The sequence below is a fragment of the Lissotriton helveticus genome, chromosome 4_1 (assembly GCF_964261635.1).
Source record: "Lissotriton helveticus chromosome 4_1, aLisHel1.1, whole genome shotgun sequence".
Lineage (NCBI taxonomy): Eukaryota > Metazoa > Chordata > Amphibia > Caudata > Salamandridae > Lissotriton > Lissotriton helveticus.
Window position 1 is genome coordinate 106,214,819 of NC_136063.1, and position 16,009 is coordinate 106,230,827.

General features: G+C 48.8%; 1 protein-coding gene across 1 annotated transcript in view; it reads right to left on the bottom strand.

Annotated features, from left to right (window-relative positions):
* Positions 1-16,009, bottom strand: part of MAF1 (MAF1 negative regulator of RNA polymerase III) — a 230,839-nt gene that overhangs the window by 22,571 nt on the left and 192,259 nt on the right. The window contains exon 7 of the mRNA XM_078686530.1: positions 1,953-2,066. Coding sequence (XP_078542656.1) covers positions 1,953-2,066 — 114 coding nt within the window. The remainder of the gene's footprint in view (positions 1-1,952; positions 2,067-16,009) is intronic.

A 16,009-nucleotide genomic window follows, 5' to 3' on the forward strand; every position in this document is an offset into this window, starting at 1 on the left:
GGTGGAAGAGTTCTTCCTCTACAGTCCTGGGATGAGTGTTAGACTTGTTTGGGTCGGTAACACCTGGTTTTTCTACGACTTTTTGTGTTTTATTGGTTTTCTTCGGCTCGGTCCCTTTTTCGGGGTCGATGAGTGATTCAGGGTCGACCGGAACTTTCGGTTCGACCTGTTTTTTTGTGCTCCATGGGCTTTTTTGGATGAGTGTCCTTTCCAGAGTCGACGTTCTTTTTCGGATCGACTGGTGTTGGCTCGACAGGTTTTTCCTGCTGTGCTACGGGCTTCGGTACGGCACCCTGTTTGCCGGCGCCTTTTGCCGGGTCAACGGATTTTGGACCAGCAGGCTTGTTCGGGTCGGCGACCTATGGTTCGGCGCCCTTTGGCTGCGTGCCCTTGTTTGGTTCGACTACCTTTTTGGGGTCGACAGTTTTTGGCTGAGCGGCCTTCTTGTGGCAGACAGTCTTTTTTGGCTCGAAACTTTTTGGCTGTACGGCCTTCTTTGGTTCGACGACCTTTTTTGGCTCTGGAACCTTCTTCGGTACGATGGTACTGGGCCCTGGGGTCTCTGAAGGTTTCGGTTTCGATTTCGGAGCCGAGCCAGATGGCGGGGCTGGCGAAACTTTATGATCTTGGCTAAGGCCTTTTGGCGATGCCTCGACCGGAGCCTTTGGTAACGGGCTAATTGGTGTCGGGGGCAGTGTACTCACGATTTGCCCCGGCGGGATCTCGTCATCGGAGTCCGAGTATTCCTCGACGGTGACGATCGCTAGGTCCGAATCTGGAGCTTCCGGTAGTTCTTGGTCATCATCGAAGATCTTGTCCGGTTCCGTTACCTGTAGCTGCATCTCTTGCCTAGCAGCCCGTCGGATCCGTATGGTTTTCTTCGACCGAAACTGGGCGCAGGCCGGGCAGGTTTCTTCCCTATGGTCTGGGGAAAGGCACTTGTTGCATACTGAGTGTTTGTCAGTATGTGGGAACTTGGAGTGGCATTGTGGGCACCTTTTAAAACGGGCTTCTTTCCATCGACGGTCGGCTCACGTGACGTCGAAAAGGCCCAAGCCGACGACCGAGAGGAGATGGAAGGCTGGATTGAGTAGGGAGGTACTGAACGATAACAATACCGTCGAAGTCTAAGGCCTTTAGAAAAGTTTTTTTTTCGAATCCAAAGTTGGAGTTTTGGAGTTAGCATCCGAACCCAATGGTGGAAAAAAACAATCTGAGGATGGAGAAGATGCCCATGCGCACAATAGTCCAGGGGAGGAGTCACCTATCTCGTGATACTTCGAAGACTCTTCCAAGACAACAAAGTGCAATCTTCCGGACCCAACACTAGGCGGCGATCTATGCACAGATATGAATTCAGCAGCCGACATGCCTCCAACATATTGAAAAGGTGAAGAATCTGTGGCTAAAAGTCTCTATCTGACGCAGAGTGCTAGGTCATAGGGGTTTTATAAGCCACAATTTTCACAGCAGAAGGCAAGTCGATACTGGCAAATCTCGATGGGCAATTTCAAGTTAAGTAATATGCCAATTGAAACTGCAGATGAATCTACGTGCATCTTGATACAACCATCAGATGAGAAGTAATAGCAGGGAAGAGAGGTGCAACCTTTGTAAGAATACTAAATGCAAAATGTAGAATACGGACAAGTTAATGGTAGCTTTATTAGCCAACCCAGGAAACGGGAGTACAATAGCTCTGGTATTCAAAATTATAGGGAATCACTAGGCAAGTAGCAACCCTTTTTCTCTGATGAGGAATTTAGCCCTTGTACAAGTGTAGATAGATTCCACGACACCACCCAAGTTACATGTTCACGGCCAGACAACAGAAATCTTCTATAATGGATCTACCTCAAATGGTTTTGCCTCTTTGCGTACCTAAACAACCCTGACTTTATTGCAGGATGCCACATCATTTACAAGAGGAAATGTGGTGTAGTTTCACTAACCGGTCTTCCTCAATGTTTCTCTCATCATCGTAATTGTCATCAATTTCTTCTTGATCATCTTCAAGATCCATATCCAACTCAGTGCCAAAATCAGAACGTGTGTATGTGTACCCACTACGGAAAGAAAAAAAAAACCAGAGTGCAAGAAATGTTAGCATTGCTTAATGCTGCATTAGAGACAAAATGAGTACCACAAGAAGTGGGACAATATAGAAACATAGGAAGAACATTTCCACACGAATACTTACACACCCTTACCTAATATTTACATGCCTAGGTTTTAGTGCCACCCTTCTGTCAGGTTTCTGCATATTGTGCCAGCTAAGAGCCGAACAGTACACATCTGTGAATTTCTTTATTATTTTGAAAGAGGAGTCGGATATGGGAATCATTTATTTTCATAAAAGTTAAGCTTACTCAGTACTGTTTTAACATTTCCTTCCAATTTTGTTGCTTTTTTTAAAACTTTATATTAAGCTTTTTGTAGAAAAACATAGTGATAACTCTGTCCCAACCATCAGTGGCGTCCGATTAGAACAGCCCCCTACTCTTCCCCTAACCCATTACTTTCCCCTCACAAATGGACAGCTCTTGTCACAGAGGCACAAAATACCAAATAAATTCACAATTTCCTTCTACTTAATTGACAAGGAGGATTACTGGAAATTCGTGTTGTACCCATTCACATCATCCAACAATAGACTTTAAAATTACTGGATGGCCTTTAAGCTTACTCCGAGTGGAAGATGACGAGGGGCTGCAAACAGGTGTCAAAGGTCTGTATAGCACACCCTCCATGATCATTGTGAGCAATAAGAATGACCAGGTCCCAGTTGTGGCAAATCTTCCTCAGAACCAGAGGAATCAAGGGTATGGGTTGCAGAATAATGCAGTGTAGGGGAAAAACTTCAACTGAAATATGCCCCACCCCCCCCCCCCCCCCCCCAAAAGGCTCCCTGCGGCATGTGGAATGGCTCTAATTTTGGGCAGGGAGTGCTGTCTTGAGTGAAAAACCTCAACTGAACCCCCACCCTCCGCTTAAGGCTCCCTGCGCAATGTGGAAAGGCTTTGGGCAGTGAGTGCTGTCTCGAGAGGCAATGATGAGATCTGTTAGACCTGGCATTTCTTGGCGTGGTTACCCCTGACTTTTTGCCTCTAACTCTAGTTTTGATGCTGTGATGGATTTCGTTTTGCTGGCTTAGATGCTTAGGGCACTTTGCCACCCACTGCTGATCAGTGTCAAATTGCAAGTGCTCCCTGTATAAAGGGTTATGGTAATTGGTTGTCCATAATTGGTAGGTTTGTCTTACTAGTAAAGTCTCTAGTAAAGTGCACTATGTGTGTAAGGGCTGGTAATGTAAATGCTACCAGTAGACCTGCAGTACTAATTGTGCCACCCACACACGTAGCCCTAAAAAGATCTCAGGCCTGCCACTGCAGTGCCTGCGCACAGTTAACTGTCTTGTTGTCCTGGCAAGTGCACCCACTGGCCAGGCCGTACCCATCCCTTTTTATGCACAGCAGACACCCCTATAGTAGGCCCAAGGTACCCCCCCTGGGCAGGGTGCAGTGTATGTGAAAGGTAGGACATGTAGAGGTATGTACCATGTCCTGACAGTGAAATACTGCCAAATTAGTTTTTCACTGTTGCAAGGCCATCTTGCCCAGAGGACAGAATGGGGAATGCCGTGTCACATATTTCCAGCATATCTTCCCATAGCCATAAGATGGAGAGATGGAGTTTAGTGTGCCTGAACTCAGAATTCAATAACACATCTTTTTGTGCGCTTTTATAAGTGGCTGGTTTCTGGTCTTCAACCATCCTGTGTGCCTCGGTCTGGTTGTGTATTGACTGTCTGGGTTTGGATGTTGTGGAAAATGACTAAAATCGGTATACATAAGCGGCGTTCATTTATGTCCACCACAGCCACTGTTGAAAGTAGAGCAACAATCATGAAAACAGTAGCCACGCCATCTTGTCCCTTTAGGCCCCATCGCGAAAGTAGGTGGCAGCCATTTTTGTGTCACGACCTCTCTGCCCACTGCCAATAGCCTGCGCGCCTCTCCCCCTCACACCCCAGCCTCGCAAGCATTCCCCCGCGCCCCGGCAGCCCCCGGTTTCTCCTGCTTGGACCATAAGCGCACCTCTAGCACGACCCTGTCTCCGAGCCACATCCCGTGCTGAACCCCCTCGCTCTTTCATCTTATTCAAAGAACAGGCCCTTCTTTGATAACCTCTTCCTCTCTGCCCGATTGTCCAGCCCGATCCCAGGCCATCACCTAGCCCGGCAGATGCAGTTTATTGCCCCCTACAGTAGGGCCCCACCTCACATCAAAGGAGCGGTGGTTAATCAATACCCTCACACCTCCAGATCCGACCGATCGCCCCCTTTCCCGTTCCCAGCAGAATGCCCAGCTGCGCGACAACCACCACATGCTGAGGTCGAGGTGGGAACTCTACTGTAAATATGTGTGGGAACGAGGGTGAAGCAGGGATTCCGAGGATGTCTTTCCGTACATCAAGTATTGACAAGAATGTGTTTCATGTAATAAAGCAATAAACCTGTGTATAAGAGGCCAGGCCCCAAGGATGCGTTTAGAGCACCTCGAGAAGATACCCTGTTGTCTGATTTGACGTGTTCTGCTCCGTCGGAATAAACGCCTGTTTCCTGCCTTCTGTCTCCAGCGCCTGCCTCTTTGTTTGGTAATCTCGAATGGTATGAGAGGCGGCTAACGCCGGGCAAATACTAAAGGGTTCTTGGTCGAATTCGGCCCTACCTTTCAACAATGTGACCAGGTCGGGGGAGTGTCCTGACACCAGGGAGGCGTCGGTGAGACCGCAACAGGCTGGCCTGCATTTGGTGTGGAGGGGGGTGGGTGGGTGGGTGGGGGGGAGGAGGAGCCCCCTGGATGTGAAGAGGGCTGTGTTGCTGCGGAGCATCTGGGGTCCAGACCCTCACTATCAAAGCAAGTGTGCAATGGCAGGAAGAGACACAGGTCTGGTTTGAACCGGGCTCAGAGCCCCCTGAACACAAAGACTTCAAACGCATTTGGGGTATAAATGTGAGAGCTGAAACCTATGCACTCAAGACTGAACTCTAGCCTGAAAAAGGATTGAAACTACTACGTGATCAAGAGGAACCTCTGCCAAGGAAGAACAGCTGAAGAGAAGGACTGCCCTTGCTGTGTGTTCTGGGGCTGGCCTGCAGTTTGCTGATTTGACTAAGCAGAGGACAAGGGGCTTTGCTGTGTGCTGTGTCCCCATGCTTGAAAGGACTTTGGGGAGAGGAGCTGGCCCAACGGCTAAGGCGCTCGACCTCGGACCTGGGTTCGAGTTTCGGTAACGACGCCAAAACCTCCTGTGATTCTGGGCAAATCACTTAATCTCCCCGTGCCTAAAAATGAAAAAAAAAAACAACAACAAAAAAACGTAACTTGTGCTATGTAAAGCGCTCTGATACCGGATTCGGTTTCGGGTCTAGTTCGTGCGATATAAAAAACATTACAAAAAAAAAAAAAAAAAAAAAAAAAACTTTGCAAAATCTTGAAATAACTGGTCTCCAATGGCCCGAGAGGAAATGGCTCCCTGTTGTGGAAACTCAGGAACATAAAAGTTTCCAAGTGTTTCTCAGCGACGCTGTGGGCGTGTGGTTTTTGCAGCCTGAGATCATCGTGAGAATTGCCCCGTGACCATGTGCCCCGGAGCAGCCTTGCGCTCTGCTTCGATCAACAGCGTGACCAGAAGTGCTGTGATCAGTATCGTATCAGCCCGGACCGTCGTCCTAAGGGGGAGCCGTGAGAAATCACCGCGGCCGGCCCGAGCCTGCCTTTGCCAAGAAGAGACCTGTGAACCTTCACCTTTGTGGGTCCGAGGTCCTTTGCACAAGGTCAACTGAGTCGCGCCGGGAGCCGATCAGCTGTGAGGCAGTCGACTGGTAGCCCAACTCCTACTGCGAGGAGCAGCCGCCACCAACCCAAAGCCGCACAGCGCGACCCCCAAGCTGAGAGGAGAGAGAGACTGCACCCCCCCAGGTAACGCTCAGCGAGCGTGCGTGTCTCGCTGCCTCTGGTGGACTGCGTGCAACGAGAGACCGCTCTCTGCCTTTCCCATCTATGCAGCGCGAGCCTCTGCTCAAGTCAGTATCGCGGCCCATACTCTCGGAGGAGTGGCAGTACCGGGGTCAGATTGGGGAGCTCCACTTGGTTTTCTTCGTAACAGGATTGGGGCATATTTTGTCAATTGCTGACTGCGAGTCAGCCAGGAGTGGTATAGAGACGAGCACCGTGATCGGTGACAAACTGATTTTACGATCCGCATTTGTACGTGCACTACAAACTGCATTATTACTTGCTTTTACGATCTGCATTAGTACTTGCATTAGGCACGGTCTTATTTCTACAGTACGAACGGCATAGCATTGGGACTCAGAAAACCCAGAAAAGTCCTGGGTTGACTTTGCAGATTTTTCAGTGAAACAATAGGTGGCTGGTTAAAGGGAAGTCAGGTGCAAGATTATGATGCGATTTATAAACGGTTTAAGAAAGAACATCTGTTAAGTAACTGTACTGCTGAAAAGTTGCATGAATACCTGGTGGACCTGGGCCCAGTCTCTCCCCAAGAGTGGGGGAGGAAGGTATGATGGGGGTGACCATAAAAAAAAAAAGACCAAAATCCCCCCCAAGAGAAGGTTGACCACTCTGAAGACAAAGATAAAAATAAGGAGTCCTCTGTAGACTCCCAAAAACCTGTGCACGAGGGAGGGCCCCCGAGACATCTCACAAAACAAAAGTGGGTACTAGGGTATGAATTGGGACCCCAATAAGGCAGTGCCTCAACTATAACAAGAAAGGACACCTGGTGCACCTCTAGGGGGTTGCTAGTGTAGTTTTTCAGGACGACTCCTCAGATGAGGAGGTTCTCTTAGCTTTTAACTGAAAATTGGGCCCAAAGGGGAGTTGGAGATTCCAGAGAGTAGACACTTCCGCCCCCGACTGGTGAATGGAATCCCAGCCACTGTCCCGAGAGATACCTGTGCCAGTCACACTGTTGTGCATGACAGGTTGGTACTCTCAAACCAGTATATCCCAGTTGAGAGAAAGAGTAAGGGCTATCACAGGGAAGGTTACTGTCGGCCTGTGGCTTTAGAACCCCTAGAAATAGCTGGGTTCCTTAGTTGAAGAAGGGTGGTAGTCAGTACAGACCTCCCCCTTGACCGTCTCCTTGGAAATGACCATCCAGAGGTTGGTCTGAGCCAAGACAATGTACTGGTCCAGTGTCAGTCCTCACCCAAGGACTCTGTGGTGCTGAATCTCTGCAACTAGTGCAAGTAGGCCCCACGAAAAGAGGAACAGCAAAGTGTAGGAAAGATGGGCAACCTCTAGCCACTGTTCCAGTGATCCCAGGAGATTCTACACCAGTAGAGAACTCCCATTTTGGCACTGGTGCAGCAACATCTGCCCCACAAGAAGTCCCGACTAGTCAGGCAGTTGTTAAGCTTGAGATGGTGGCTTCTCAGGTAACAGAAAGGAGGGTGGAAGAAGAGTGTTTACTACAGGATGTAGTAACTCCCACAGTAAAGCAGCAGACAGGCAACCAGGATGCCAAGAAGCTTTCAAGTTAACACCTTCACCGGTCAGTGAAGAGCTAAAGGTGTGGTTCTGGGCATTGACAGCTGCTAGTGGCCTCTGCTGGACATTAGCATTTATGGCTGCACTGTTCTTGGCATGGATGTCTGAACCCATGTCAAATAGTAAGCAAGACGACCCTGTTGGTCATGGTGGGATTACTCACGTTGTGGGTAAGCTGGGGGTTGTCCTGGCTAAGTTAGGGTTAGCAGAGGTGAACACCTCTGATCCCAAACCACAAAAAATGGACACTGAATTGAAAGACAGGCATTGTAAATAGGGTCCTCACACTATTGAGGTAGATCAGCTCCCCAAAAGGGAATGACCTGGACAGGTTGATGTAGGGCAGAGAAGGTCCTGCAACAATCCAACCTGCTTCCATATTTCTCCTCACCCGACAGACTAGGAAGACTCTCCCAGATTGTGGCTAGGCTTCCTTGTCTGTTGGCTGGAGGTGGTGGGGAGTGGAGACGGGGCTGGAGGCGACAGTTTTGTGTAGGAAGATGGGTACTTGTTGCAGTACCCACCCGTCACACTTTCTGCCTGGTACTTGATGCACTTTTGATTTAAGTGTACTGGGTTCCTTCTAAGTAGGTCCCTAGTACAAGTGTCCTTTACCTAAAAATGTACAATTGTTTCCCCAATTGGTAAAACCTTTAGCTACCACTGTATGTCCTGAGTAAGTGGTACCCTGGTACCTAGGGAGGTACAGGAGTGTACCCAAAGGACTGTAGCACGAATCGTGACACCTTAAGGGGCCCCTCAGCAAGCACATGCACGACTGCCATTGCAGGCTGCGTGTCTTGGTGCAAACAAAAGTGAACCCATGACATGTCACACTGTGTGCCATGCCCTCTACCGCTGCATGGCCTACCTGGAAGTCACCCCTATACGGGACCCGACAGCCCTAAGCCAGGGTGCTTGGCACTACCTGTGCTAGTCCGTTCCATTACTGCCAGTGCAAGTGACAAGGGAAGCTATTTGAAGACATGTGCTGGACACGGGAGAAAATTATTTCCCCAGCTACATGATGGCTTCACTGAAGATAGGGAAGTTTGGTATAAAACATTTTGTATTGGTAAACCCACACTGATGTCAGTGTTGGATTTACCAAACCATTCACGCAGAGGGCATGTAGTAGGAGCCCCATGAAAACCAACCAGCCTCTGATATCCTTGGTGACAGTTTTCTGTCAGCCTGCCACTCAAGACGCTGTTCTGACCTCCTAGGATGAAAGCCTTTGCTCTCAGGAGGCCCAGAACAAAAGACTGTCCAGGAAGAGCGTGCAACACCCCCTTCCCACAGGATGACCCGCTGATTAGCCTTCCGTGGGCGGAAATCCCCAAAGGGCTGCCTCCCTTGAAATGCAAATTTGGCTCACCTTCATAGGAGAGGAAGTAGACCCCTTTGTCCAGGACCCCTTCGCACCTGGACAGGTGGGAAAATTAGCTAGTCCGGTGGGCGTGCCCTTCCAGGCTAGTACCACCCCCCAGGTGGGCTACTGTGAGGTGGATACGAGTTTTCATAAGTAGCCATCATTGCAATGGCATACTTAGGAATTCTAGGACAGGGCTATGCCCACTTTCCCCAGGAAGTAGTCATATAGGGGGCAGTGACCACAAGGGTCAGTAGCCCATTGGCTACTACCCCACTCTCCCCTAACACACATAAATTCAGCATTTATGGGAGTCCCTGGCACCAGAGAAGCCGATCCTGACAACCTAAGAATAGAGAGGACATCGAAGAGCCGCAAAAGCCAAGAATAAAGAAGCAGTGACTTACATGGTACCAATCCTGCCTGAATCCCACGTCGAGAACAGCACCAAAGTAGACTCATCCTGCAGTTGTGGCTCCAGAAACTTGGGAGCACTGCCTGCTTTTGATAAAGACTCAGGAACTCCCATGAATAGAGGACTCCGAGGGCTCTGAACCACCACAACCTGATGCCACCACTGCAGCAGTCACCTCCGGCTCGAGTTGAAGTGGGCCACCAATGCCAACAAGGTTCCCCAGCCCTCCAGAGCGCGAGTCCATAATGTTGTCACCCCTCCTGGACTCTGACAAAGTGTGCAGCCTCGGCATGCAGGTCTCCTAAACCAGGACTGCTCTGATAAGGAAAATTAGACCCCCGAAGGACACCCCTGCACCGGTCACACTGGGCCTTGGAGAAAATGATGCAGGGTGCTTTCAATATGTTCCTGCATCGTTTAATGGAGTGACACTTTAGTTGTAAAACTGTGCATCGTCAATAGGTAAGAGCAGAAAGGGGCAGGCTGGAGACTGCTTGTGGGGTTAAACAAGCAGGCTAGGTGATGGTTTAGAGTGTAAATTAAATATTAAAATGTTTCTGGTGTGATTTTTCGGCCTTAGCATGGGTCCAAATGCTTTCTAAAATAAATCCCCAATTTCAGCCTGATTCGGCCTGCGTTAATTTGTTGCCGATAGTGTCAAGTGACACTCCTACCACGTTCTGCATGTCCTGCTGTCTGCAAAGTCGTAATGCAAGAGGATGTCCCTGAATAAACTTGACAAACTCAAACTCATAGCTTCACAACAAAGTTATCAGTAACACCAGCACTGCCGCAAACACCCCCACCTGCAGACAGGCCCTGAAGCAGTCGGAGGTGAGCTGCCGGCTCTCGATCACACACGCCTTCTCCATGAAACCGGCTGACAAGTGACAGACTTTGTCGTCTAATTTCCTGTTTGACCAAATTACAGAGTGCTGAGGCGTTACTGGTATTAAAGAAAACTCTACAAATGTTCCAATGTTTTCCACTTGATCCCTTCCAAACAGTTCCCTTATGCATCGTTTTATGCAGCTCATACAAAAATGTGTACTCTGTCAGCGGCAGAAAAAGTGGGAAATGTGTAGGGGAGCTGTTAAATGCCATTCCGTCTGGGGCCGTGTCATGAACGTGCGCGCTTTGGACGGACGCAGCTAGGCGCCTGTTTTATGCGCTTTCACTGTCATGTGTACTTTTCTTAGAGATGGTAGATAAAGTGCATACCCCACAGTTCGGAAACAGTGTGCATTATTACTTCTCTCGGTTTCCGAGCTTTGCCGCCTGCAGCTCGTGTGCTGTGAGAAATTCAGAGTTAAATGCATGTACCTTAGAGAATGGAAGAGCATAAAACCAAGCCCTCGGCCGTGCTCTGTTCCATCGCATCTGTTCATGCTACCTGCTTATCTTGAATGCCACTTTTCTTTCAATTTTGTTCAACCCTTGCGTCTCTATCGCTGCACCCATGTCAATTACCCGTTGCGTTTCTCTTCTCTCCCTTTTCACCTATATATATCATACACATACAGTAGTGTCTGCTCTCTCTCAGTATGCTGGCATACATTTTTGCAAACTGTCTCGTCTCCATAAGCCTTGCCTCTCACGGTCTGTCCATTTTTGTCTCGCTCAGTTCCTAGTCCTATTCTCCCTTCTCTGTCCATCCCCCATAGTCTAGCTGCCTCTCCTCTGTGTGTGTGTCTCACTGTAAATCTGCCCATCTTCCTCTAGCCTTTCCTGTCTCCCGTTCTCTCCACTACACCCTTACTGTCTGTGACCACAGCGGTCTGACTTCATGTTTTATAATGTCCCTGTCAATTCGGGTGTCTCATCCAGTCCATACCACTGCCCAGGTAACTCACCTTCCAGAATAAACAAAACAGTGTTTGTATTCACCCCCTGCAATGGCCCGCATTCTGCGTGTCTCCGTCCGAGCCCTCAGTTCCTTCGCAGTCTGTGCGCTGTCTCTCCTTTTGTGGTAGATTTCAGACGCCGTTCCCTCCGGCTGTACCACTCAGTAGACAGGCAGGGGCGCCAGGGGTTGACACTTCACAGCACCATCATTTAGCTTTGGAGAAGCCCTCCGTGGGAGTCGGGCGCATACTTTAGGACGGATACAAGCGCTGCCGTTTTAAGAGCGCCAGGGTGCTCTCATTTTGAGAACACAAGGGGTGGGTGGATAATGTTACATTGTATTAAAGCAAACAGTGCGGCAAACAAAGCACTTCAGCGCTGCACATGAGGTCTTGTTCTTGGAGAGGCAAGCAGAAACTGACACATGCGTGCCCGCCCCCTTTTCTGTCCAACCTTGGTGCCACATTGTGGTGTGCACTACACTTTACCATTACAAGCAATCTGAATTATATTTAACATCCAGGGTATGTCCTTATTTATTTATTCATTCAAAGTTTTATATAGCGCGAACAAGATCCTTACAGATATCAGAGCGCTTCACAGAGACAGGGGTAGGGGCAGCCGGAATGAACAGATAATGGGAGCAATATAATAGTCACTAACATAGTAGGATAATAATAACGTACAGAAAACATATCAATATACAATCAGGTAAACAAGTAATATAAGACGGCATAAGTCATTGATCCCACTACAGAAGGGTTCAGGTAAACCTTGGATGTGTGGATGGCTTATACCAATTTCTTAGGATAGAGAGAACACTGGGTGGGGGCATCGGGAGGGTGATTCAATAAACCAAAGTGTAAACCTTAAAGGTGTATATATAACAAACAGAAGATTAAAACGACCTTTGAAAGTCAACCCCTCAAAAATATGGCAAACATTAAGAATAGCATCAGGCAGGGGTGGCTTAAAAAGGGAGCGGGCAGGGTGGGTGGCTTTTCAACTCACTCAGTTACCTCGGACAATAAGCATTTACAATGCTATAGGTGTCATGCGGGTGCCGTGATTGCTGCATAAGTAAAGAAGTTGAAAAAAAAATCTATTTCTTTACTTTTTCAACAATCACGGCACTCTCGAATACTTTTACATGGTTAAAGCTAAAGCGCTGGTGCCGCCAACGTGAAAAAAAAGCTCTCGCCATCAAGCAAAGGCAGCAGCTTCTTTATATTGGCATCACACTTTCACTTTAAGTGAAAGCGCGATGCAAAAATAAACATGCAGCCGCCCTTGCCAAAGGAGACTGAAAAAGCTGTCGCTATTACCCAAATAACAAGCATTTACAATGCAATAGGTCTCGTAATGACATTATTTTGAGTTATTGACATTGTAAATGGCAATGCCTTTAAAAAAAAATTAAAAGGCGGGGGAGTGGCTAGAGACCGACAAGATGGCCGCAGTGTAATAGAGCTCCGTGGCAGACGGAGCCCTTAAGCATCAATCCGCTCATTTATCCTGCTCAAAATCCAGTGCTGCACCCGATTCCGTGCACCGGGAAGCTTCCGGCATTAAACGCGCTGCTCCGGAACCCTGAAGCTAGAGCCATCGCGGAGATCGGCGGCCGTTTACATCGCGGCCTGGGCCCACGCTGCCGCCGGGACCTCGGGTGAGAACGCACCCCGGACTGAGGTAGGCAGAGCTAGCGGTTAGAGACGCTGGGCGCGAAGACTTGTGGAAGTGCCGATTCTGTCGTGCGGCGCCGAGCTGCGCCTAGGGACCATACCCGCGTTTGGCAGCACGGACAGTTCAGCTCGATCTCCGCGGTACAGGGCGGACGGCGTTCGGCGGGAACCCGCAAGATTACGCTGGTAGACATACAGTAAATGGCCTGAGCACCCATGAAAGGCAAGAAACGGTGCGAGACTGGACTATCCCCAGTGTGGCGACATTTACCCTGCCCCCCCCCCCCCCCCCGAGTCTGAGAACATTTTAAGACACTGTCATATATTTGCGGCCTGTAGCCACATTGAAGCCGGGGGCTCGAGTAGGAGAGACTCAGAACAGAGAAGAGCAGGGGCAGAGCTGGCCAAAGGGACTCAAAATACAGCCTCAACATTCAGACCTGATTTGTTGCTGTCCCGGCAGCAGGGAGAAACAGACACTTGAGAGCACATCATCAGCTGGGCAGAACACCAGGCACTGCCCGGGCCCTGTGCAACGGAGCTATATCGCGCCAGTGGGACCTGCTCAGAGCCTCTTGGGGGCAAATCTGGGACAAGAGGTGGTGCTAGCTTGCACAGACCTAGGCGCACATCACTCGACCACAGCAGCAGGAGCACATTAACTCCAATCGGGAGGCAAAGGCCTGAAAGAATATATTGTGGGGTCCACCGTCACCACGCTGTGCCGGCGTGGGCGAGACAACGCGTGGATACAGACAGCAGACTGACAACCCTTGGCCGGGACAAGCCTGGAGAAACTGGGCAGAGAACCCACGAGAGGAGCAAATCGGCCTCAGAGATGAGAAGAAGAGGGACCAAAATGCAGCAGACGCCCAGGCTAGACAAATATGCCTACACAAAGGACTCTACCGGAGCACAGGCTTATATGGCACAACAGCTACCCTGAGGGTTTCCCGGCGCCTTGGATCTGAGTAGATTAAGATGGATAGAAATTGCAGTAGGAGTGTGAAGTCTACTGATTAAATAGCCAAGTTTTGATACCCTTTCGAAATTGAGGGTAGCTTGATTCAAGACATAGTTCGAGCGGCAGTGAGTTCCACAGAACCGGGGCCAGGTAGGCAAATGAGCGCCCCGCCCAATCGTGCTCGTTTGAATCTAGGGACAGACAATTTGGCCTGATGCATTGATCGAAGGTTTCTAGAGGGAAGGTATTTATGTGCCAGTTTGCATAGATAGGCAGGAGCTTACCCAGTGCCAATCCTGAACATGTAGCACAGGGCTTTGAATTTAACTCTATTGGCTATCTTCAGCCAATGCAATTTTTTAAGATGTTCCGTAACACTTGTTTGCCTCGGAAGATGAAAAAGCAGCCTTGCGGCTGCATTTTGAACGACCTGGAGTCGATTGATGATTGCTTTATTTGCTCCTAGATACAAGATGTTTCCATAGTCAAGTCTTGAGCCAATAAGGGCCTGGAAAACTCTTCTCTGCGCCCCTTCTGGAAGTTGCCAGAGGATTTTCCGCAGCCATTTAAGGATGGCGAGACAGGTTGAAGCAGTTTTAGCTGATTGGGCAGACAGACAGTTTTTCATCAATTATCACCCCCAGGTTACGTGCGGATTGGACCGCTAACTGGGTAGGGCCCATTTCTGTCGGCCAATGAGTAGGACCCCTGAGTTCTTTATGTTCCCCAAAAATGATCAGCTCAGTTTCATCCCCATTAAGTTTGTTTCTTGGTATACAGCCAATCTGCCATTCTCAGTAGCCCGCTGCGAAGGGAGAAGGTGTTAAGACTTATTGGTGGTTGATAGGGAGAACACTAATTGCGCATCATCCGCATAGGAATAAATAGTGAGACCCATTTCTTCTGCTATTTTGGCCAGCGGGGTCACAAATATTAAAAAGCAGCGGGCTCAGTATGGAACCCTGAGGGACCCCATCGGAGGCATTGTTTTTAGAAAAGACCTGGAAGGTACGATGGGAAAGAAAATGTTTCAGCCATTCCAGTGCAATGCCTCTTACCCCTATGTCCTCCAGGGCCTGAGCCAGGGCTTTATGTGAGATGGTGTCGAATGCGGCACTCAAGTCTAAAAGAATGAGGGCCAACGTGCCACCACTGTCCAATTCCTTGCGGATCGCTTCAGTTACTCCTAGTAGGGTAGACTCAGTAGAGTGGCCCCTTCTGAAACCCGATTGAGAGGGGTGTAATAACTTGTTGCTGTTGACAAAATCCGCTAGCAGTTTGTTTACATGTTTTTCCAAGATTTTGGAAAAAGTTGGCAGAAGTGATATTGGGCGAAAGTTAGAAAAGACCTCCGGGTCCCCATTAGCCTTTTTCAGCAGAGGTACCACCATAGCATGCTTCCAGTCTCCAGGCACAACTGCTTCCGTTAGGGAAGTATTCAGCAGGGTTCTAATTATATCCAGAATGTAAGGATCTAGCTTTTTTAGGACACGTGCTGGCATTGGGTCCAGAGGAGAACCTGAGGTGATGCAGTTTAGGATTTCCCTAAAAGTAGTAGTATCTAGTGGTGGCCAGGCAGTGAGTAGACACTCAGGGGTATTGTCCCTATTGTCCAGTTCCCTTGGATTGGGGGTTGACCATGGGGTGGCTGTATCGTCGCAACCTGCCTTGAAATTAGAATAAATCTTGTCTATTTTGTCATTAAAAAAAAGTTAGCAACCTGATTACATTGTGTGGTAGACAGTGTTGGGGGTTCAGGTTGGAGTGCAGCTCCTGCCAGGTCTTTAGGACTTTAAAAAGAGTGCTGGGGTTACCTTGGGCTTCTAAAATGTTTTTTTTAGTGTGTTCTCCTTTGGCTATTTTACAAGACAAGTGGTAAGCATTGAGCGCCAGCTTATAGACTTCCTTGCTGACTATGTCATACTTTCTCCTCCACTGCCTCTCAAGCTTCTTACAGTTACATTTCTCTTCCTTTAGTTTATCTGTAAACCACGGGACTGGAGGATTACAGGATTTTCGTTGACTCAAGGTGAGCGGAATAGTCGTTTGGACTGCTGTCACTAGCCATTTATTAATCTCTTTGTGGTCACTAATTTTGAGCTCACTGAGGTTAATATCCGGTTTTGACTGTATTAGTTGAGAATTGAGCTC